This window comes from Carettochelys insculpta, chromosome 7 (assembly GCF_033958435.1).
Source record: "Carettochelys insculpta isolate YL-2023 chromosome 7, ASM3395843v1, whole genome shotgun sequence".
NCBI lineage: Eukaryota > Metazoa > Chordata > Testudines > Carettochelyidae > Carettochelys > Carettochelys insculpta.
The window spans coordinates 10,755,882-10,781,703 of NC_134143.1; the positions used below are offsets into that span (position 1 = coordinate 10,755,882).

The window sequence follows — 25,822 nt, forward strand, 5'->3', positions numbered from 1 at the left end:
TCTCAAGTGCCCACTTAATTTGCACTTGCTAATTTACAGCACTTCCCTAAACTCATTATCCATGGCAAGGACTGTGTTTGGATAGACTGAAAGCATTCTTTGTGCCTGTCTTCCTACCAAGAAAAGCCTTTTCATGCTGCCTTGTTACTTATAGAACAAGAAGTCCTGTGGCACCTTATAGGCTAACAGATATTTTGGAGCATAAGCTGTCATGGGCAAAGACCTGTTTCATCAGATGCATGAGTCGGGGGGTGGTTTCAGAGGGGTATTTAAAGAGTGGGGTCCCAGTAAAAGGGAGGGCCAGAGCTAACAAGGTCTATTTAGTCAGGAAGAAAAGGCCCATTATCAGTAGTAGTTTTGAAATCACTTTGTTTTAGGACTGCTACTTTTAAATCAGTTACTGATCGGCCAGTATTAATTGCAGTGGGGCATTGCTGACACATGATGGCATACATTATATTAGTAGATGTGCAGGTAAAGAAGCCCCTGATGGTATGAGGCCAAACTGGACAGTCTCTATGTAAAAGAATAAATGGACATAAATCAGACATCAGGAATGGTAATGTACAGAAACCTGTGGGAGAGCACTTCAATCTCCCTGGATGCTCAGTAAGTGATTTAAAAGTAGCAGTCCTAAAACAAAGAAATTTCAAAAATCAAATGGAGAGAGAAATCTCTGAGCTGCAATTTATTTGCAAATTTGACTCCATTAACCAAGGATTAAACAGAGACTGGGAGTGGCTCGCCCCTTACAAAAGGAGCTTCTCTGCCCTAGGTGTTAACATCTCCACATCAGACTCTGACAATGGGCCATATCCCCCCTGTCTTATCTGACTTGTTTTTTCCTCTTCCGGTACATACTACTGATTAATGGACTTTTTCCACTCTGACTGACTAGACCTTGTCAGCTCTCTCCTTCCCTTTTACTGGGACCCCACTCTTTAAATACCCCTCTGAAACCACCCCCCGACTCATACATCTGATGAAGCGGGTCTTTGCCCATGACAGTTTATGCTCCAAAATATGTTAGTCTACAAGGTGCCACAGGATTTCTTGTTCTCGAAGATACAGACTAACACGGCTGCCTCTCTGATACTTATCAAGTATTGGAGGGGTAGCCGTGTTAGTCTGGATCTGTAACAGCAACGAAGGGTCCTGTGGCACCTTATAGACTAACAGAAAAGTTTTGAGCATGAGCTTTCGTGCATCTGATGAAGTGAGTCTGTGCTCACGAAAGCTCATGCTCAAAACTTTTCTGTTAGTCTATAAGGTGCCACAGGACCCTTCGTTACTGTCTCTGATACTTGTTACTTATGGGTTTGTGTGGACTTCTTAATTCTTCACCCTTCTTCCCCTCCAGTGGAACTTAGTTTCATGTAAACCCATAGATGCAAGGAAATGTGAGATTGAGGATTCTGCTTAATCTTCTGTATTTTGGGGGTTATGGTGTTTAGTAATGGAACCAATTGGGTAGCTTCACTTTTGTGACCATGTTTCCCCTTCTCAGGGATATGGTATCTCTTGTCTAGCAACTAGCATCATGCCTCTAAGAGGAAACTGAGTTAATGTAAACTATACGTGCCTATTTAGTTGAGGAAAAATTGATGCTGCTTACAATATTTACCTATATCGTACCTTTCAGCCTCCACATGCTTTCCTTCCCATGGCGTGTGAGCACCTGAGTACCAGTGTTGCTGCTTCATTAACTCACTGGTTACCGATCTCTTACTGTAAAATCCTGAGATGAGGCTAATGTTATAAAATTACTTTGTGGTGCTAGTGATCATACACATTTTTGCAAGTGATTGCAGTCAGTACAACAAAGAGTTATGGGCATATGCACCTTAAAGTACTTGTGCAATTCCAACTCCAGATTCAATACTCAAGATGAGAAGATGAGAATTCAGTTTTTTTTTAAACCTCAGCTGTGACATAACCAGGTTCAACAACATACACATAGTGACTTGTGGAAACTCTATCGTAAGAGATATTTAAAAGCAGGTTAGATAAAAATCAGTCAGGGATAATCTACATGGTGCTTGGTCCTGCCGTGAGTGCAGGGGACTGGACTTGAAGACTTTTTAGGGTCCCTTCCAGTTCTTGTATTCTATGACATTGTCTTTCACAAATCTAGCATGTTCCCAACCATTCTATGGCTACGTCTACACGTGCCCCAAACTTCGAAATGGCCACGCAAATGGCCATTTCGAAGTTTACTAATGAAGCGCTGAAATGCATATTCAGCGCTTCATTAGCATGCGGGCTGCCGCGGCGCTTCGAAATTGATGCGCCTTGCTGCTGCGTGGCGCGTCCAGACGGGGCTCCTTTTCGAAAGGACCCTGCCTACTTCGAAGTCCTCTTATTCCTATGAGCTCATGGGAATAAGGGGACTTCAAAGCAGGCGGCGTCCTTTCGAAAAGGAGCCCCGTCTGGACGCGCCGCGCGGCGGCAAGGCGCATCAATTTTGAAGCACCGCGGCAGCCCGCATGCTAATGAAGCTCTGAATATGCATTTCAGCGCTTCCTTAGTAAACTTCGAAATGGCCATTTGCGTGGCCATTTCGAAGTTTGGGGCACGTGTAGACACGGCCTATTACTATGTTTCAAGAGAGACCTTGTTTTAGTGTTGACTTACACAACTTAGTTTTAGCAGTAGTTAAGAGCTACTGTTAGTGACATCCTCTTAAATAAGATTTCATGGTGCCATGGATCTATTTTGCATGTGGTGGTAGAGTTACCATATTTGAACTTTCAAAAAAGACGGTATCCCTGAGAGGGAGTGTATCTATATCAGTATATACCAACTCATGTCATATTAATGTACTGTATATACTATAACACATTAATACAATGTGAGTTGGTAAATGGTGATACAGATACACTCACTCTCAGGGATTTCCTCTTTTTTGAAAGTTCAAATGTGGTAACCCTAGTGGTGGAAGAATAGAAGAGGCAATATTTATACACATCATGAATTTTTCTAAAAAAGCAGTTGAAAGGCTAATGTGGATTTATAGAGTATTAGGCCAAAGTGTACAGAATGTGTAAGGAGGCAAAAGGAGAATAAGTACCTCTTCAAGTGTTCGTTGTTCTTTGGAATACTTAAGAAATTGAATCTCCTTTTAAAAAGGAATATTGGATAAGGTGTTCTGCATGTGTAAAACTATCGCAAAAATTAGTAACATTTTATCAGGTAGACTTGGGAGCATGCTACTCTGATATAGGTTAGTTTAGCTGATTTTTTTTTTAATCAGTTGAATAATAATAATAAACTTGGAACTATGCTGTCTTCAAACTGATGGCATTTACTCTGTTCCTTACCATTTTACTTCTTCCCTGATATACTTTGTCTTCATACAGTTGGAAATTAGGAGAATCAGGATTTGCATTTCTAAGTACAAACATGCTGATTTTGGCTAATGAGGCTTTCTTGAATAAACAAATTGTAAGCATGTTATTCAACATTCAGAACCACTTAATTTTCTGTAATTTATGTTATCATATGCTATACCTGTTTTGTTTCAGTAACAAACCAGCATTTCTAATTCATTTGTATTATAGCTTGATCTAATAATGCTGGAATGTTTTTCTTTCCCCCTAGGTCCGTAAAATCATTCGTGTCTGCAAAGGAATTTTGGAATACCTAACTGTGGCAGAGGTGGTAGAGTCCATGGAGGATTTGGTGACATATACAAAGAATCTAGGGCCAGGTTAGAACTTTGCAATTCTCTGTGAATATATTCTTGCAAACAGTTTTATATCCCCAATAGTTCAGAGGCAACATCTAGGAGAGAGCTGACGCTGGTGCTTTGGAAACAGTAGAGGCCAACTGTATTTTTTACCTCTTTCTGCTTGATAAATATTCTTTTCAGTGTATACATAGTAGTTCTAGTTAGAAAATTGGGCACCATGATATAATTGACCAATTTTGGTTTATTCCCATCAAAATAAGCAGAGGAGCAGTTAATCGGATGTACTATATCTGTTACTTTGATGGAATATTGTAATTTGCATTTGCTGATGTACAGCAAAAATACAACATAGTAGAAATAACAGGCAGTCCTGTAGCACCTTAAAGACTAAAGACTAACAGATTTATTAGGTATTGAACTTTCATGGGTGAGACACAGTTTTCTCAGATTTGGAGTAGACAGTTAGAATCCAGGGTTTATGTAGCCGGGGGAGGGGTGGAGGAAGGAGGGGAAAAAACAGATAACCTGTCGCTAATAAGAGCAGTAGAAGTGAACCCTGGATTCTAATTGACCATTTGATTTGCAGCAGTACAATTTGAAACTCTCTCATCTGGCAACATTTGTAATCTGACGTTATTTTAGTTAGCTGTACAAACCTTATCATGGGCATGACCAAGTTTCCCATGGTCCCATAAAGTTGTTTACAGCCACCAGTCCTGGCTGTCAGTGGCCTGTGCTGTTGTTTAGCTCTTAATTTACCCCTAAATGTCTTCAAAGAGCTCAGTAAGCAGTGGAAGTGTTGGTAATGTGCTATTGACCTCCTGGAGTTCAGCAATTCTCTTTTTGGACACTGGTCAGGTCCTGAGGGTGCCAGACGAGAGAGGTTCAACCTGTAGTAGTTGTGCTACAGGAAAATATTAGCTAACAAACTTCGACTGAACAAAAATAAGTGCATGTGAATAGGAAAGTGTACGTAAAAATTAGTGTATGATACCTGACCTGTGATGTACCTCTTGTAGTATTGGTCAGTGTCAACTGCTTCAGAGAGAGAGAGAGAGAGAGAGAGAGAGAGAGAGCCAAGAAACCATATCCTGAGATAGCTGGCCCACAGGGAAGTTTAATTAACACCTGTTAGATGTTGCCTTATGCCATAAAGCATGTTTGTCTTGTCACATACAGTGTGACAAAGTCAGGCTTGATGGCTGCCAGAGAGGGGTGGAAGAGCAGATGCGTTAGCCTTTGAGTGAGGCTTTTTCCTATAAGTTGAGAAGGGGGTACCTCAGGTCAGTTAGGGACACCTGAGTCCAGTTAAGGGCTGCCTTTAAAAACCTCTCATCTACTGAGAGAATGAAGAGAGACAAGCTGCTGCAGGAAGATGGGCTCCTCCAGGGAGACAGACTGAATTTCTCCCTTAAGGGCTACGTCTACACGTGCACCCAACTTCGAAATAGCTTATTTCGATGTTGCGACATCGAAATAGGCTATTTCGATGAATAACGTCTACACGTCCTCCAGGGCTGGCAACGTCGATGTTCAACTTCGACGTTGCTCAGCCCAACATCGAAATAGGCACAGCGAGGGAACGTCTACACGCCAAAGTAGCACACATCGAAATAAGGGAGCCAGGCACAGCTGCAGACAGGGTCACGGGGCGGACTCAACAGCAAGTCGCTCCCTTAAAGGGCCCCTCCCAGACACACTTTCATTAAACAGTGCAAGATACACAGAGCCAACAACTAGTTGCAGACCCTGTATATGCAGCACGGACCCCCAGCTGCAGCAGCAGCAGCCAGAAGCCCTGGGCTAAGGGCTGCTGCCCACGGTGACCACAGAGCCCCGCAAAGGCTGGAGAGAGAGTATCTCTCAACCCCCCAGCTGATGGCCGCCATGGAGGACCCCGCTATTTCGATGTTGCGGGATGCGGATCGTCTACACGTCCCTACTTCGATGTTGAACGTCGAAGTAGGGCGCTATTCCCATCCCCTCATGGGGTTAGCGACTTCGACGTCTCGCCGCCTAACGTCGATTTCAACTTCGAAATAGCGCCCAACGCGTGTAGATGTGACGGGCGCTATTTCGAAGTTAGTGCCGCTACTTCGAAGTAGCGTGCACGTGTAGACGCAGCTAAGGAGAACAACTTGAATATCTGTTTAGGGAAAGGACTGATGTTCACTACTCAGTGAGGGAGCAGGGAAAGGTGTATCGCCCCTTTGTTTTGTGTTTGTGAATTTGTTTCTTTTGTTTGGTGGAGGAGCAGTAGTTTGGCATGCCCTGAGGTCTACCTTGAAAATATTGGTAATAAACCTGGAGTGGAGCTGATTTATTCCAGGTCCTGCTATCACCAAAGGGAGAAATGCTAAGGCTGACAAGGTGGGGGAAGTGCCTTGACACAATGACTAATCTTTTTCACCCTCGTAAATTCTTGGCTTAAGTGTTTCCATGCGATAGTAGGAACCACCTACTTTGGGGGGGGGGCCCCTGTGGGAAATAATGAAATTGCGGGCAATTATTTGGCATGCTCTTTTTGTGCCTGAAGAAATAACCATTCAGTATTTTACATACCACCTTCATGTATCTGCTTATCTCTTAATCAACAGTCATACTCTTGCCAATTTCTTCATATGAGAGTCATTCTGTAGCTTTAATTGTTTCCATTGGTTTTTCTCTGGACTTTTTTTACTTCTGAGATATACAAAATTACTTATTTTTGAGCTAAGGTGACCAGAACTGACTGCTGTTTTAAGGCCGGACACACCACTGATTTACAAAATGAGGACAATACTTAGAAAGGCAATTTGAGGTCTCGTGATGAAAAGCACTGTAACAAAATGAGTTGCTTTTTATGTAGCCCAACATTTTTGCTTGTACTGCAATGACTTAATAAGCCGATATTTTCACTGAGCTGTGCATAATAAACACAGATCAGTTTCCTGGAGTGGTTACAATAAGTTTTGAACTCACAACGTGTATGAGTAGCTCAAATTATGTCTGTCAGTGTTTTAGAAACGTAGCATTTTTCAACCCTGAATTTCATCTGTTATGGTATTTTGTATTTATTTAGTTTTGTTAGATTCCTCCTAAGTTCTTCAGTAGTTTGGGATATCATAAATGTAAAGTTATCTCCATAACTTTCACTCTGTCATTGATCCCATACTCCAGAATATTAATGTGTTAACATTAGAACATATTAAACTCCAGTCTTTGCACAAGTCATTGGTGGGGCACTGTTTCCCTGTTAGATTGGTTTTTTTCCCCATGGTGAAAACAGACAGTTACTTCTGCCTATCCATTAGACAGTTTCCAATGCATGACAATCCTTAACCTTAGCTGTGGGGAGCAAGAGTTCTTTTACATCCCAAGTTATGAAAGGGTTCTCAAACTAAATACATGTATTGTGTTGTCGACTTAGCTGATAGGTTGAAACTCAGAGTGGATTCGTGAGCCATGATTTTGTTTTGCAGGAATCATGCTGGTTTGTCCCTGTCGTTTTTCAGTACTTTATAATTCTCATTCTCCAGCCAGTTCACCTAGCTGCACTGAACCAAATCTCATGGGTCTGTCATTTCCATGATAGTGTCTGGTGTTTTTCATACAGCCAGGTGGACTAGTTGCTATCAACCAGTTATCTGTTTAGTGTTTAAAGTGGTCTCCATAAAACTCAGCCCCAAATCAGTTGTAAACCCCTCTTCCCCCTCCCCACAGCCTCAGTTTTGCAATACATGGGATTCTTCCTCTCTCTCTCCCAAGCCTGTCAGCCGAGGGGACTACCTTGGGGACCTTTGTTCAGTTGCAGCAGGGGAGGGAGGAGCAGAGTATCCTTCCTGTTACTCCCAGGACAGGAGGAGGAAGCGGAGCTGCTGTGGAGCTGCTATTTTAATCTATTTATGTTGGTTCCCAAGGGGAGACAGCTCCACCTGCTTTTCCCCTAATTGCCTGTTTTCTTGCTTTCCCTTTTTGTGAGGAAGAGCTGCCAGTTTTTTCCTTAGGTAGCATTAGAAATGTGTACCCCTCAGTGACCTAGCTCAATTTTTAGAAATTTTATGTCCTGATCTGTGATCCAGCAAACTTCAAGCATTGTCTCTGGTATAGATGATTTTACTGAAAAATTGCATTTTTGTTGTTGGAGTCTCTCCCACATGATTCTTAATTCTTTGTGAAGGAGTATCTATCTGCTGGACTTATTGCTGTGTAATCATTTTATGTCGCATCTCTTCTGTTTGGCCATGTCTGTGCTCATAGTGATGTGTAGAGTACAAACACTGTCTGCCTAGTAGCATGGATATAAATATCTGTATGGGAGCTGGGGGGGATCTGTACAGGTAAATGTAGACATGCCAGACCTTTAGGGTATATACCTTATATACAGCTCTCTACACACCAAAGCAGTGCATCCTATGGCCATATTATGTTTTTGGCTGCACTATATTTTTTGCCAATGTCATGTCCCTGGAGCCTTTCCCTTCTGCTTCCCTTTGTGAGAACCTGCTGTGAACAGCTACACATTGCTGTGTGAATACCACCTGCTTTTTACTGTCCTGTGTAACTACACATACACAATATGCTGCGTCAAGTTTAGGCAAGGCCTTTGATGCCTCTCTTGCTGACAGTGTCTTTGTTTACCAGCAAAGAGAAGATCAGGGACCTTTTGCTCCCAGGCAATCATGTAGACCTGCTAGTTCTCACAGGTTTCCTTTTCAGGTATAAAATAAAAAATTATACCTGATTTTATTGTGTAGATATCTATTTTTTTAATTTTGGTGATTAATAGCACTGATAGTAGGTCTGCAGGGGGCTCTCTGCTCAGCTGGGGCACCCAAGACACTTGGGTGCAAGGTGCTGGGGAGGCTTTCAGTTCTGGTGCAGCAGAGCAGAGCCCCCTGGCCAGAACTTCAAGGGGGCGGGGGAGATGAGCCCCAGCTGCAAGGGAGACCACCCTACTGTGGAACAACTCTTGCCTGGAGATAGTCATTCAATAGTGGGGTGGCTTCCCCATTCTGCCCTGGTCATGGGACTTTGCTTCCACCTCCCATCACAGCACACTTCCTTCAAATTTGCAGCTTCAGGGGTCAGCCATCATTTCTTGTGCAGGGAGCCCTCTGTCATAGCCCCAGTAGCAGTGGGGCTGCAAGTGGGCTCCCTGCATTGCCACAGAACTTGTGACGCTTTATTCCTCCAGCCAGGAATAGACTCCAATTGCCTTTTTTTCTTTTTTTACCTATTTCAGTGAGTCAGTTGAAATTGAGATTTGCCATTATCTATCCCTTAAAGTTGATCCCTGCCAAACCTACTTATTTGGTAGATTGGGCAGCTTATCTTGAACTTTTCTTCTATTCCTCCCAATATTTTACACATCTAAGTTGTGCTCTTTCCTTTTGGCTTCACTTGGACTGGATGTTGATTTAAGAAGAATATTTGTTTGGTTCAAATAATCACTGAACACTTAAAACCTAATCATAGTAAATTTATACAGTCTTAGGTATAATGCTGCTACTCCATCTCTGTGATCTCAGCACTTCTTGGGCAATTTATTGTCAAGTATCCCACAAATGTTTCATTTCTCTTAACTCCTGAACCTAAGAATTTTCTTTTTCCTTCTGTAGTGTACCACTCCCAACTCAATCTGTCCAGTTCTATACTGGTTAGTGTTACTCTGGTATCTCTAAAGATGTGCTTTTGCACAAATGTACCTCTGTGTGTCTTTCCCCTCAGTTCCAGTTGAAATAACCCCCTTAAAACCTTTTCATTTCTTCCATGGCAGAAATCAGTCTCCTCTATAGTTGAAACAGTGTGCTGCTTTCTAGATCCCATCATGAATATGATTTCCATGAACATATGCAAACATGAAAAATGAAAATATCTTAAGACCTGCAGATTGCATGTTGTATTTAAGTTAGAGCTGAGGAGGAATACCCAGTTTCTAGCTAGTTGAAAGTGTAATTATCCATATACGTTGCACTGTTTCTCATGTAAGTCTTGAAATTAAATTTAGCGTAGAAATCCAAAGTAACACTTGCTTTATTTCTCTTCCTTTCATCATTGATTGTTATTTTTAGAGAAGTAAGATATTCAGTTTTTTAGGACAATTTAAATTAATGCAATCACATAATATTTCCACACAGTGGAAGTCTTTGAAGCCAACAAACCTAAATCCATGTCAGTGATGTTTTACTGTTCATGTCATCCACACCATTAATTAGGTGAGAACTGATCAAAGAAGGAAAAAGATCTCTAAATTATCTTGTCAGATGTTGCTGAGCAGATTTCTATGAAAAAGGCTATTTGTTACTTCTATATTTGTGTAGCTCTTGTCTTAAACAAATTTCAGAATGATGAGACCTATATTCTATCTTGAATTAACTAGAAACTGGTTCTCTAGCTTCCCTGAAACTACTGAAATATGGTTTAATGAAAAGTAGCAGATATTAAACTTCTTCAGTGGTGTCTTTTTCATTACATGTTTGCACTCTTGTCCAGAAAGGTGAACAAATAACTGAGCCTACACAGTCTTCGTTAAATGTTTATGAATCTGGGGAAAATCAATATTAACAGTTTTATCACTTAAACTTCATTGTATGACCTAGGAATGACAAAGATGGCTAAAATGATTGATGAAAGACAGCAGGAACTGACTCATCAAGAGCACAGAGTGATGCTGGTGAACTCCATGAACACCGTGAAGGAGCTGTTGCCAGTCCTTATTTCAGGTAGTTTCTGCTCTATTAAATGCAAATATGTTGTCTGAATGTGGATTCATGTGTGTTTATGATCATTAATATAGAAGCATTGCCTCTTGGGCTACCTGCAAATATTTAGATGTCTGGTTGATTTGCAGCAAGCTGGGAGGGGATGGCAAGTTTTAACTCCAACTCCAGACATTGGATATTTCCTATTTTAAGTTCAGTGCATCTCAGACTTAAAATGAGCTACATAAACTAATAATACACTAGTTATACCAGATGTATTTTTGTCATGCATGCTTGTCATCATGTACAGAGTTGAATGAGTATTTTAAAATGGTAGTTTGCATGTGTGCATTTATGTGGATAAACTCTGCTGTGGTGTCCTGTTTTTTCTGTATCTGTTCATAACTTGTCTCAAATTAATACAGTCTGGTTGCCACCATGGGAGGATTAGGGGAAAGAATCTTAAAAAAAACTTTGAGGGTGAAGGCCGTTGAAAAGTATATCATAAACATGGCATACTTCTCACATTTTTGTTCAGAAAGGGATGGGGTGTTTTATCCTGCAAGTGGACAAGAAAAGGGGAAGGGTTAACAGCTGAAGATTTTTCCAGGAGCAGAGCTATCAATGCAACAGTGGAAATATCCTATTCATCTAGCAAAATTCATGTGGTTAGCCAGAGGGCAGGCTCATCTGATGAACTAGAGAGGGAGGTGGATTATCCTCCCCAAGACAAGGATAAAAGTGAGATTAGGAGATGGGGGACACATCTTAATATGTCAGGATTTTCACACTTGTGACCATACTTCCTCCCTCCCCGGCACCAACCTGGGCTTTGCTGAGTGGAATAAGCAGCTTAGTACATTAAAGTGTTGCTTTTATTGTAAGAACTGACCACTAAATGAAGTAGAAAATTGATCAGACAGTTGCTTCTTGCTGTTGAGTACCATTTTGTGCATCATTTAAACAATTTACTTGTTCAGACGTCTAAGCTGCAGTCACGATCAGTGTGATAGATCAGGACAGAGAATGGAAGCTTTTAAGCAAAGCTGTCCAGGAAGGCTGCTCAGAACTGCCCTGCATCTGGTCCATGTGTAATTCTTCTTAGAGCCTTAACTTTTGTCCCATCTTTGATTTTTTTTTTTTTAATGGTGAATTTACTATCAAAGGGCCACTCAGATTTTGGCCTCTATCTCCAAAAGAATTTTCAGTAGTGGTTATGTTCTGCCAACATGCCTTCATCTTAGGTTACATCTACACCACAACACAAAGTCGACTTAAACTACACAGCTCCAGCTACGTGAACAACATAGCTGGAGTCAACTTACCTTTAAGTCGAGTTACTGCAAGGGGTTGATGGGGGAAAAAATTCCATCGACTTCCTTTATTCTTGTCGGGAATAGAGTAACAGGGTCAATGGGAGAACAATCTATGGTTGATTCAGTGGATCTTAACTAGGCCTGCTAAATAGACCACCAATGGATTGATCTCAGAGCATCGATCTGGGCTTTAGTATAGATGCAGGCCTAATCTGTGGAACTGACTCTAAAGGGTTGGAGGGTCTGAGTGTTTAAAGAGGACCAAACCACAGTTAAAACTAGATTCTAACATAGCTTTGTTTCTGGGAAGCAAGATAAGACAACTTGTAGTGCATATGGCCATGTCCGAAAGATACAAACAAAACAAAAAACTCCTACCCTGTTAATCAACATAGTTACACCACCTAGTCCTGTAACACGTCAAAGACTAACGTATTTATTAGGTCATGAGCTTTCTTCCTCCCTCCACTCCTATATAAACCCTGGATTCTATGTGTCTACTTCAATCATCTGATAAATTGGGTCTTTCTCATGACCTAATAAATCTATTGGTTTTTAAAGCTCTACAGGACTACTCATTATTTGTGAAGGTACAGCCTAACATGGCTACCCCTCTGCCATAGTTGTACCAGTAGAACTTACACAGAGATCAGTCTTCAAAGTCATCAGCCTTTGCAATGCTTTTCTGTCCTGTTCGAAACATATAGCTTACTGTTCTGAGTTTAGGTAGGAGGAAGATATCTTGTATATCAATCGTATCTCCTTAGATAGTTTCCTCTAATCTAGAGTGCAATGTTCACAGCTATGAAGATTTTTGTAACCACTAAAAGTTCCAAAAGCCAAGGGATAGAAGAGGCCTTGAAAAACCGCATTTTCACAGTAGAGAAGATGAGTGCTGAAATAAATGAGATCATCCGTGTATTGCAGCTCACTTCCTGGGATGAGGATGCCTGGGCTAGCAAGGTATGTTCACTTTTTTCCTTCTGGAAATAGGAGTCAGATTCTCATTAGCTTCTAACAGCAAATATGTATTGAGGTTTTCAAAAGTGTTTGATTAGAATGTACATAACCTCCTGAAACAAGATATATTATTATATCATAATTGGTCTTGAAGGATTAGATTTTTTCAATAGGTGCTCATTTCACTGTAAACACACAGGCCATTAGCACAGTGCCACTGCTGGCAGCGCTATGCTAATGACAGTTCAAGAAATTGCAAGTGGAGGACCATTTGCAAATTCGCCTGGCTAATTAGCACTGAATTTTTTCAGGCATAAGGGACTGGCAGCAGAGGGCTGCTTAGTCGGCAGAGACACATCCACACGGCTTCTGTACTGCCAGCACCTGCCCCCACTGAGAGCGAAATAGCTGTCTGAGTTTGCAAATCTTGAACTGTCGTTAGTATAGCACTGCTAGCAGCAGCGCTGAGCTAAAGGGCAGTGTAGACACGGCCACAATGAAAAACGTTTTCACTGAGGGTGGTCAAAATTTTACAGATAAGCAATGTGAGAAACTGCTGTTTGATAGCTTACCAAAGTTTGACTCAAGGCTGTTTAATTGATCTATTTTGACATAGGTTGAAATTTGTGTTTTAACAGTTACAAAGCTTTGACTTTTTGAATCTCAACATCTATCATTAAATAATTGTCCCCCACAGTTTCCCAGAAACTGTGGAAGTTTAAAATCAATAAGGATAACAAGTGCTTAAAAATAAGATAGCCAAGTACGAAAAGGAAGGAGCATGTTTTAATCTCAGTGTCCTGGTAACCAAATCTTACACTGTGGGATCTGAGTACGTTGGGTGCACAAGGTGTCTCTTGTATTCCATACAAATTTTATCCAGTTCAGTACAGTACTTACTCACTCACCCAATCCATTGTTACCTGAAGGCTCTTCCATATGTATTAACAGGCAAGTTAGTTTGCATTCACGTTATCTACAAAAACCTGAATTTGTTGCTTTATATAAAGACTAGGGCTACGGCTACACTAGAGAGTTTTGCCAACAAAACTGGGGTTTTGTGGATTAAACTCGCAGAGCATCTATACACAAAATGTGTTTTGTCAACAGAAACTGTTGACAAAAAAGCTGTGTACACACTCCAGGGTGCCCTTTTGTCGATAGAGCAGGTCAAAAGATGATCTGTTTTTATGTATAAATGAAATCTGTCAACAGAAGTTTTTTCAGAACGTCTCTTATGACAGCAACTTCTGTTGACAGATGCTTCTAGTGTAGACATAGCCTAGGTGAAAAGCTCCATAACTTAAGTAAGCAAATCTTTTTGTACCATCCTGGGCATGTGAGAAATTAGTATCAATACATATTCTCTTTACCCTTCACCTCCAAAAAGGCTCTGTGTTTGAACAGTCTTTCTGGAAGAGATGAGCTGGGAAACAAGATCTGAGAAGCTGGAATTATAACAATGACTCCATATCAATCCAGTGTGTTTGGGTTTGTTTGCAGCTGTTGGCATGCATCTGGAGTGACTGTGCAGGGGATGCCATTACTCTGCTCCACCTGATTGTCCACTTAGCACAGAAAGTGCTTCTATGTCAATGCTTACCTTCTCGCACAGATAAAGCACGGGCAGAATGGAGAGATACTGCTTTGTGCATTCGCAACCTGTGTAGCCACAAATATAGCAGTACAGCAAGTGGTTGGAATGCCAGCTGTGTTTAGCTGGCCTTCAAAATATAGGCTTTTTAGGATCAGTGGGACAGCAATAAACTGGAAAACTCTTTAAAAACAAAATCCACACATTTAGACATAAAGGCTACGTCTGCACTCGCCCCAAACTTCGAAATGGCCACGCAAATGGCCATTTCGAAGTTTACTGATGAAGCGCTGAAATGCATATTCAGCGCTTCATTAGCATGTGGGTGGCCGCGGCGCTTCAGAATTGACGTGGCTCGCCGCCATGCGGCTCGTCCGGACGGGGCTCCTTTTCGAAAGGACCTCACCTACTTCGAAGTCCCCTTGTTCCCATGAGCAGATGGGAATAAGGGGACTTCGAAGTAGGCGGGGTCCTTTCGAAAAGGAGCCCCATTAGGACAAGCCGCGTCAATTTCAAAGCGCCGCGGCCGCCCGCATGCTAATGAAGCGCTGAATATGCATTTCAGCGCTTCATTAGTAAACTTCAAAATGGCCATTTGTGTGGCCATTTCAAAGTTTGCGGCTAGTGTAGACATGGCCAAAGAGAGACTAATTCCCTCTGAGAGAACCTGTTGTGAGCCGGATGTTAAAAAGGCTTTAGCTTATATATTGGAGGCTTGACCTTTATTTTGCTTATGACTTATTTACCGCTCTGCTACTTCCTTATTATGACTACTTTATGCATCTTTGTTTTTGTTCTCCTGTTTCTTATCTTTTCTCACATTTAGAAGGTAAGCTTTCTTCCAAACCCCGCACCTGTACTTTTGTACTAAAACAAAAAAGCATGTCTGTGGGATTTTGTGCTGTGTGCAGACAGTGTGCTGTGTATTTTTTTCTGTGTGCCAGTTGTAACACCATACTTATGTATGTAGGTCTAATACAGGTTTCTAAATGATTTTAGAGCAGAGGTATCTAGGCTATCTGAATTTTGGAGAAGCTTGTTAAGTGAGGGTGATCATAACTCCTGTTTGATGGGAGCCTTGCCAAATTTGTAGGACTGGTTCCTCTAGAATGCTGTTGTTCATACTATGTTACTAGCTTCTGGTGCTCACAGTCCTAGAGTCTTGTTACACAGCAGCAGGCTTTCTGTCTCTTGGAAAGCTCTTTTCAGTAATTTTGCCCTTCTTGTAGTTTGTGGGAGGAATCTCTTTGTTGTCATCAGCACCACCCTATTATATAAGTTTTCTTGGGGAGCTTAAGCCTTCTATTCAGGCCAAGTGGCTTAGGCTCATAACTTCTTTTTAAAAATATTATTTTTTTTCTTAAAGATTTAAATATTTTCCCGCTTTATCTGAAACACACACAACCTCACTATTGTAGTGCATGGGAAACCAGGAAGATTTGACTGTCCTAAAATGAATGCAGTGCAATGTATGTAGTGAGATTTTCAAATTCTTAAGATATATGAAACATTTTTATTAGTAACACGAGTCAAGGGGCTTGTGTATAAATGCTTACTTAGATAGTATCTCGAAGTGGAAAATTTTGGCCGGTGTGCATAATACATAAGTATGCTTTGTGGTCAGTATTCCAAGTATATCATTGTGCACTCTAGGTAAATGTAGAGTAGTAATTTAATTATGTATTATATTTCAATGTGCAGGATTATGACTGTCTGCATTTTAGATGTGTAGCATTGGGCGTTGCTCATGTGTGGAACTGTTCATTGTACGAAGGATACTTAATGTTACAACTGAACACTTGTAAGAAGAAATACATCCTTGTATTGGGAGTCTTGCTAGTCGTCCCACACAGCAGACATTCCTCTGGCAAATGGTTGGTTTTGGAGGGGAGAGGAACGATTAATTTACTTATATTTGCTGTACTTGTTGCATGCTTCTCCTTATTGGTGGAAACCTCCAATGGAAAGAGATGATTCCTACAGAAAGGAGAGGGAATAAAGTAAGTGGAGGAAAACATTTGGAGCAGAACTGTTTTTCCTATCAAGTGCACACCATTTTACTTTGTTAAGATAATTCCAACACTGTTTTTAAAGTGGATGCTAATTTAAAATGTTGACAATATATTTTAGTTGTGGTAAACCATGAACTTCCTTAAATATAGATTTTTGTTCGTTTTTTGATTAAATTGTTTGTTGCTTTAAAATTTAAGTGCCAAGCAAACGTTGACATTATTCTTAAGCAAAACTGAATCGTTGAATTGTATCGTTGCAACAAATTTTTCATGTGCAGGTGTTTTTTAATGAATAGTTAAATGAATAATCCCAATAGATGAGTGAGGATGAAACTACAAATAGAATATAGTAGAGTAAATTAATGTTTAGTTTCTACTTTGATAATTCAAATGTCTACAGCCTGTAACAAAACTAGCAAAAGAGAACTTGCCTCTGCAGAGCTAAATTCATAAAGTTCCCTCTGAGGCTGAAGACAAGCAAGCCTGTAGTGACTAAGGAATGGACTCTGCAAGATGCCGAGCACTTCTGGATGCTTCCCAACAGCCCTCAGCTCTCAAGAAGTCTTGTTGGACGCTTCCCAGGGCTGAACCCTGTTTGACTAGGCTAGTTGATATACCATAAAAAAGGACTTGCTGTACTTCCCCAACATTCCCTTCTTTGGTAAAGAAATGCAGATATTACACAACTTCTCTAGAGTTAGAGCACTTAGTGATTCAGAGGTTATAGTTAATATTCAGCAACAAGGGATAGTGTCATATTTCAGAGATTCCCTTGCGGGCAAGAGCATTGCCAATATTATTTTTGCAGTCTGGACTAGCTCTGTGGCTGTTCACAAAATTACAAGTGACAGCAGAAGCAGCAAAAAGAGGAGAGTCCTCATTGCACTGTGACCCCCTTCGACAACAAATAGTACGACACTGTTCCATGAGGACGGATGGACTGAAGCCTGAGCCCACCTGAGCCCTGCTGCTCCAGGTGTGAGTTGGGGAGCACAAAGCCCTAGTCCCACCAGCCAGGGCTGAAGCCCTCAGACTTGGGTGGTGGGGCCTGGGCTTTGGCCTGGGGCCCATGCAAGTCTAAGTGAGTCCTGGCAACTACATTAAAAGGGTGTCACAACCCACAGTTTGAGAAACCCTGATCTAGGTGGCACATTTTCTGGAGGATTGACTGATTAAGATTCCCATTGCCTGTTCTCCACATAAGCATTGATAACCCTGATTAAACAAAGAACAGTTTAGTTTCTGTTGTTCCGCCTCCTTTGTCTGAGGAAAATTGACACCATAAATTTAGCTGAGTCTGAAGGGAAACAAATCAGTGAAACAGTATCAGAAATCCAGGGAGATCAAAGCCCAGAACAGGAAACATCTTGCTCAATATTTTTGTATTAGAAGTGGTTTCCTTAGGTGTTTAATTCTATGTCCCCGCTTCACAACTTATATCAATTGGTAAGACTGTCGGCCTTAATGATCTCTGTGCTCCATCTCTCTCCAAAAGTCTGACAGTGGGTAAATTTCTGTCAGAGCTGAAGGGATGAAGCATACAACAAGTACAGTATAAGTGTGCCCAGTTAAGGAGCCTGTTCTGATGGAGTGCCTCCACTAGAAATGAAATCTACTGGGATAGAATGATAATATTTAAAATGGTCTAAAAGCTGAGAACTATCGTATGAATTGCTGCTCAAAAGCAGAATCTCTCGTACCATAAACTGTGATCTTGATAGACTCAACTGTGGAGCTTCCTGAGCAGTCCAGGGGTTGATATGACACTTAGTAACATATGCTTTTATAGAAGAGGTGCTCTGGAACTGGACGAACCAATTGATTGGCCACAAGAATGAGTTTTCTTCTAGAAATCTGAAATATCCAAGCAGAACAGACCTTGACTGACCACCATAAAAGAAAAGGGGGTAGGGTGGGGGAGCTATTTCTATCTGTACATTATGTCTGTAGCTATTGGGGAGCCCCCACAATTGATGCATTTGATACACATGATGACAAAACTTAATACCACAGAATGATCAGGAACGAAGCCACGATGCTAATGGGAAAGGTAACAGAAGACAACTGGCTTTTTTAAGTTCCAGGTTGAGAAAGTTGTACTGTACTGGGAGTTTTCAAAATAAAAAGGTGTTGAGGCTAAAATAATAAAGTAAAATCATGTTGTCTTTTGTTGACTAAACAAGACAATCAGTGAAATATTGGAAACTTTCCGAGTCATTTTACTGACTATAAATACACAAATCAATTAAGAGAACTGCAATTAGCATGATTTAAATGTAATTCTTGGGCATGACCAGCACACGTTATCTAGAGGAAGACATGGGTTTTTACATTTTTTAACTGGACCTAAAGTGCAAAAACATTGCTGGGTTTTTTTCAGTCTATCCTCGTGAATCCTCTTCAATATAGAGTAAAAATCCAAAGCTTGATAGTGCAGTTATAATGAATGCCTCAGCGATGTTGGTGTAGTGGGCTAATTTTTTTTAATGTCTAAACCCCTTTCTCCATGGTAAAATTCTCATTTTGCCAAGTTTTGTGCACAAGCTCAATTTTAAGCACTGAGTGACCCAATTTAAATCTTAAAGTTTACAGGGTCAGAGCATTAATAGAGAGACTAGCAACTAATAAAGGTTCAGGCTATGTCTAGGTTACAGTGATTTGTTGGCAGAAATTTTTGTCAGAAGATCTATTCTGACAAAACTTCTGTGCACAGATCACAGCCTAATTGCCAAGCAGCTTGCAAAAGGATCCACTCTGTCAACAGGGCGGCCAAACTGCCCGGCCACACTCTCAACAAAATTGCCAACTGGAAGCAAAGCAGTCAGGGCTGCCCAGTGTCCCGGAAGCCCTGCCCTTTGACAGAGGGCCCCCTCAGAACTCCGGACCAGCTTTCTGTTGACAGAGGTGTTATGTCTTACGGGGAGTGGGATGAGACTGTTGAAAAGAGTACCGAATTTACTGTTGACAGAAGGCCTTGGGAATCTGGATTCTCTCCTGGTTTTGTTGACAAAGTCTTTTAGTGTACACATTGCCCTAGTGAATGCTTTTATTTTTTGATTGTTTATGGAATGATTAGCTTGTTATCCACTGTCTGTTCAGACCTAAAACTCCTTTATACTGCGTATGTGATAACTGAAAGCTGCAGCTATCAAAAGTGACAAGGATTTATCAGTTTACTTAAATGTTTGCATGCATGGTGGTTATCTTATCACTTGCCTTAAATTAAATACAGATTTCACATATTATAGAGCTCTGAAGTTGTTAAAAAACAGCATGTCCTGCCCTGCAATAGTCTGAAGCCATTTCAAAGCCACTCCAAATACAGATCTGTCACTTAGCCGTGAAGCTCATCAATCTCCTATTCTAACAGAACATAAAAGAAACAGGTTGAGACATAGGCCTTCTAATGAGTATGTTCTGCCACTGGATCTGGAGAGTTCAAACCCAGACCCCGATTCCAACAGCCACCTAGAAGTTGCAACTTGGCCTGGTGTGATCATTAAGGAGCTGGGTCTCGCAAGCGATGGGACTGCATAGATTGAAAGCAGTCCTTTGATCTATGCTCAGAGGTGAAAAGGTACCTGCTGCAGGTCGCGGAGCAGAGTATAGCTTGATGAAAATGTCTCACCCTAAGAAAGAATACTTAATTTTTCTTACTGCCCCAAGTGAAGTCCCTGTGTTCAGCCCTAAATAAAACATACTGCAGCGATCTAGCTTGGGGATTACAAAGGCGTGGATACATTGATCCACTTCAAACAAGGGTTTCAGTCTCTTGAGTGCTGCCAGTATAACCTTCATTGTACAAGACACTGAAATCTGTCCCAAGCATCTTGCATTCTTGAGATATCTGGTCTGGGTGCATTGGGTTTGTGTGTGCGGGAGGAAGGGACGATTATGCTGACATACTATGTTCAGTATCAGAGCGCTGCATAAAGGTGCTGTCATAAAGATGGGAATCTGTGGCTGGGGCACCTCATTAATATAATCTAGAGCAGTGGTTTCCAAACTTTTTGGCATCATTCCCCCTTTGGATTTTTGAGAGAGCTTCACACCCACCCACCTCTTCTTTACCATCATCTGACCCCCCTTGTAACAAAAAATTAAATTAGTAATTTAAAATAAACACAAAAGCTTGATATAAAATAGTTATTTAAAATTAAAAATAAGCACAAATAGTTTTCCTTGGCCCCTTGCAGGTGCCTGGTGCAGCCCTAGCTGGCCAGCTGTCTGAGCCCTGTGCCAGCTGCCTGTGCCAGCTGCCCCACCCACCTGAGACCTGTGTTGCCAGAGCCACCTGCCGAAGCCCCATGCCGCCAGGGCCAGCCACCCACTCACACACCAGCTGCAGGCCAGCTGCTCAAGCCCCACACTGCCCAGGCCAGCCGCCCGCCCACCAGCCCGAGCTGCTTGAGCCCTCCAGTGCTGGGCCCAGCTGCCGAAGCCCCGTGAATCGTGCAAGCGGGCTGGCTGCCCAAGCCCCACAAGCTGCCCCCCCGAGCCCCTCCCCCTCACACAGCCAGGCACCACCAGCCTCCCTCTCTTACCCCATCTGCCTTACCCGTGCCAGGCACCCCCAGCCCATCTAACCCCATCCTCCTCCTCCTGCCCCACAACCCACCCTCACTCATCTTTGCACATAGGTCTTCACCAGCTGCCTGCTTTTTATAGCAACAGTACCGGGTGACCCACGTAAAGTGGCAGGGGCTGAGAGCCAGAAGCAAAAGCTGGCTTTCTTCAGGTGGGGGGAATAATGGGAGGGGCTGGGTCACCTTACACCACCCTCTGGAATGTATTCATGCCCCCCAGGGGGGCATGCCCCCCAAGTTTGGGAAACCATTATCTGGAGTTAACAAATTTAAGTTACCTTTATTACATGCTTATTGAAGAGCTGTTGTTCTGACCCTGCCTTGTGCTTTTTCCATTTGATTGTTCCAGTTCTGTCCTACTGTGTTGTATAGAAAACTTTTAGTGGCCTCTAGTGGAGAATTAACAAATCAACACTGGCAAACAGAAAGCAGGGCTCAAAAGTTTTGGCCTCTCAAATAGTTGGAGTGTTAGTGATCCAATAGTTTTGCTAGGGTTTGGAATAGAGCTTCCCAGAAAAAGCCTAACTGCCATGATTAGAGTAGATAAAGCTTATGCTTACTATAAAGGACTTAACATGTACATGAATTTGAAGTCTCTTGATTTTAAAGTTCTTATTATTTTCTGAATTATAATAGTTGATGGTAAATCTGTATCTTTTCCTATCTTTGTTATTGTCTCCTCAAAAGTGACTCAGTATGTGTCCGACTTCAAAGAGCAGATGAATTCCAAAAATGTAGCTGTTCAACAGATTAGGCAAAAAAGGGCATTAAAATTGTCATTGACCTGTTGACCATTTCCACTAGGGTCAAGTAGTTTCTGAAAATATCTGAAAACCATAATCTTTTTGTCAAATTCACTGTAGTTTCTACAGAATCTTGGCATACACTAGTAAACCTGATTTCTAAACTACTATATCTGAAAATCGTTGCATTTTCTTTTCCTCCAGGAATGGTAGCACTGGGTAAATAACCGAACAATAAAAATAACTAAAGATCTTGCATGTAAGAGTTCTTTGCGTTTTGAATGAAATGAAAATCTGTTTGTTGGCTTAAATGCTCAAGAACAAAGAATCGGCTGCTATCCAATACATTTTTGAGCTGTTTTCATAGGAGTTTAGAAGTGACTCGTGTTAAGCTTCATTGCTGCCAGCTTTGATTGCGTTTAATACCTGTGCATTGGCAAAGAGAATGATTGATTGACTGTGAAGGATTCTCTTTTGTAAAGGATACTGAAGCCATGAAGAGAGCTTTGGCCTTAATAGATTCGAAGATAAACCAGGCAAAGGGCTGGCTAAGGGATCCCAGTGCACCACCAGGTAATAGTCATACTCCACTCATGTAGTGTTTAGAGTCTTGCTGCCTAAATTATTGGTGTTTTTTTTTAAAGACAAAATGCTGGTATATTGCTAATTACAAGTGAAGTATGTTGAAGAGAAATGCACAGATGTTCCTTCATTCAAATATTAATTGTAAGAAAATGATTTATATGCAAAGTGCTTTGGTTAGTTTTTTATGATGTTGTCCAAATCACAGAGTTCAAGCTGCATGTAAACAAATCTTTCTTGCCCTTCTTCTAGGAAACGTGTTAAATATTTAATACTGTATTTATCTTCCTTTCCGGTAAAAAAGTGTAATACGTTACAGTTAACATGGGAAAATGTGACTCCCTTCTGCATCTCCGGGCTTGATACCTTTAGTTCTATACAGTAATGATCAGAATATACTTCCATTGTTATTTATATGTATTTTCACCCTCTGATCTTACCAGAAATATCTTTTTAAGGTATAAAACTGCTGTTTTTGACATATCTTTTTTTAAAAAAAATCCGATCTTTGTCCTGCAGCTCAATGTAACTAATTGCCTGGTTTTTTTTTGTTTTTGTTTTTTCATTAGTGCATCAAAGATTTCAACTTAAAAACAATTATTTACGCCAGAGTGGCAACAATGGAATTTTTGCTGTGTAAACTGTGACTGTTCTAAACCTCCCTCCCTCTCTCTTTCTCCCCTCCCTCTATATAGTTAACCTTGGCAACTCTGATTTCCTGTGACTAAAAGTGATTTAAATATATCCTACAAAATATCATTTGGTGTTACTAATACAATCCAGTTTTAACAGGGTTGGCTACTTTCTTTCTTTTAAAAAGAATGTTTGTATTTTACACATTGATTTTTAATTATTGTGTTAAGATGTGTGTACATCATTATACAAAGACATTATTAAATGTTAAGAAGTGAGTGAAATAAATTAGTTTCTAGATTGAAAAAGAAAATCAGTCATGCAGTGTACTCAGTTTCATTGAAGTAACCTCATTAATCCCAAATCCACTGTCTACTGTTTTGTTGCCCTGTCACTGAGTCATTGCTAAAAATATATATGAGTGTTCTATGAATGCTGGAGGTGCCTGCAAAATCTTCATGGCATTTTTTTAAAAAGAATTTAAACTCTAGAACTACTGTGTTCCAACACCAAGAAACCTGCTTTGAAAAGTAGTCCCCATTTCCCCCACCCACCACACTCTACTCCCAGTCCAAAGTCATGTTTTATAAAATGTGTTTTATATTCCCAAACTTTTATTTTGATGCTTCATCAATAGAAATGAACCCACCTTTAGGGATTCATTTCATGCCTAATCCATGGGACAGGATATATTTTTAAAGCAACACTATGGTGTTGCAGGGACATTGTCTTATTATACAGATTTATATGGTATTGGATTTCTTGCACTTTGTGCGCCCATCCAGTTATTTCAATTAATGTCCTTTACTTAGTGAATGAAGTGTGATTAGTGCAGCATGTCATGGTTGAACTAGCAGTTTCCTCTTAATAAGTAATGAGCGTCTTTCAGTGTACTTATTGACTGACTGTTTTCTGCATATTAGGGGATGCTGGTGAGCAAGCCATAAGGCAGATCCTTGATGAAGCTGGGAAAGTGGGAGAATTGTGTGCAGGCAAAGAACGCAGAGAGATTCTGGGAACCTGTAAAATGCTAGGCCAGATGACTGATCAAGTGGCTGATCTCCGAGCTAGGTAAACCTTCTATTATTAATATTACAGTGTCTCTGAAGTACATAGTTGTTCAGGTTGTGATGTTTATCACTGTGGTACAACAGGCTACGTTTGGAAGCATGGACTCATTATGTTGGTTGTCTTCCAGAGGGACAAAACACATGGTGATGTCAGTTCTTATTTACAAGTGTTCTTGGGACAATGCAGACAAAATAACTGAATTAGATCATTCGGACTTCACTTAATTGCAGACATGTAGCAATCTGATTTGTCTTGGAAAATCAACAAGCAGAAATGGGGCAATCAGCTAGGTATAAATCATTCCACACGCATAGGTACCTTATATAAATCCACACATTGCATATTATTCATATCACCCTAGTCCTTTGGGTTGCCAGGCTGATGTACCAGAAGAAAGCAGCTGCTCGTCACCCTGATAAATAATATAGAAGTTTGTCTTCACCTACAGGTTTTTGTTTTTATTTCGCATTTGGCCTTGTAGTCTTTTGCTTATATCAGTTGTCCATTTGTGTATCTTCATTGACTGTAGGTGTTTATTTAAAACTTTCATAATGTTGTGGGAAGAGGATTAGGCCCATTGTCTGTCTCATAAGGAAATTCCTTTTTTGGACTGGAAGAGTAGTTTTATACCAGATGCAGCTGAATGTATGGTGGCCTAATCCGATCAATTAGATCATGTTTTGTAGAGCACTTTGAACTTTTATTATTCTGTCAAAATGTCAGGGGGCCTGGAAAGGCAGGAGGATTATAAAATACCTCATAATGAAGTTTTTATAATTGAATTTTGGTGGATGAGGACACAAAATTGATGTGTAGCTGAAGACTGTCAGTTTCCTAGCACTGATCTTGCGTCAACAAAATAAACTGTTCCAGTGATCCATTAGGTAGATACTAGTGGTTTCCTGGCACAGTTTATTTTCTTTTGAAATATTGATGCATCTTGCACATTGCCAGGAATGGCATTGGAAATGTAAGAGGAGGGCATGTAAAACAAAACTTCAAAAATACCATGATTTTCATACTTGTGTAAAACAAATGTCCTCTTCTGGCAAAAGACTCCAAGGGTGTGTCTACACGGGCACAGATCATTTCGAAGATTACTAGTGAGGCGCTGAATTGAATATTCAGCACCTCATTAGTGTTAGGACATTTCCTGCCGCAGATTTCGAAAGGTGCGGGGTCCTTTCGAAAAGGACCCACCTGTAGCCGTGACGAGCTGCACGCTTTCGAAAGCAGTGCTTTCAAAGTGCTGCGGCCGGAAGCGTCCTAATGCTAATGAGGTGCTGAATATTTAATTCAGCGCCTCATCAGTAATCTTTGAAATATGGATATTTCAAAGATTTGAGCCTGTGTAGACACAGCCCAAGTGAACAATGGATGAGAAGCAAACAAAGCCAGATATTACATATAAGAAGAGGAAAAATCACTTCATGATCCCTAGTCCTTCAGACACTTAGAACCTGAGATTCCTGCAAACCCATTGATACTGTAAGATTCTTGGGCTTGTATATTAAGAAATTATACTTTATTTTTAAATGTTTGATCAGTCACCTGTAGTGGGCTCAGTTTTTCTCCTGCAGAGCCCTGCTGATCTTCTACATGTATTTCAATAAACTTCCGTCAAGTTCTGATTAGTAAGATGTCTACAAAGAGCCTGTGTGTTTTTCAGTATTCTGTCTTTGAACTAATTAAACATGGAAACCAAGGAAGAGTCTGTCTACGAAACACATTTTTATCCAGTCCTCCATGCTGAAGGCAATATGGAGAAGTGGCAAAGCATTACTGCCCCGAGTGCCATTGTTTAAACACTTCTAGAAGAGTTGGAACACCTCTGAGGAATGAACAGAGGAAGTAGCCACTGGGCCCTGCCACAGTTGCACACTGCTGTCATAATGCCCTTTCTTTCTCATCATTATACTATGGTACCTTCTAAAAAAATCAGTTCTTGTCT

At 40.9% G+C, this 25,822-nt stretch overlaps 1 protein-coding gene across 4 annotated transcripts in view; it reads left to right on the forward strand.

Annotated features, from left to right (window-relative positions):
• Positions 1-25,822, forward strand: part of VCL (vinculin) — a 104,265-nt gene that overhangs the window by 50,905 nt on the left and 27,538 nt on the right. For 2 of the 4 annotated variants that reach the window (XM_075000005.1, XM_075000007.1), the window contains exons 4-8: positions 3,601-3,709; positions 10,273-10,395; positions 12,493-12,653; positions 22,065-22,158; positions 23,724-23,871. In XM_075000005.1, the coding sequence (XP_074856106.1) occupies positions 3,601-3,709; positions 10,273-10,395; positions 12,493-12,653; positions 22,065-22,158; positions 23,724-23,871 (635 nt within the window). The remainder of the gene's footprint in view (positions 1-3,600; positions 3,710-10,272; positions 10,396-12,492; positions 12,654-22,064; positions 22,159-23,723; positions 23,872-25,822) is intronic. The other 2 variants (XM_075000006.1, XM_075000008.1) reach the window with 1 other exon arrangement.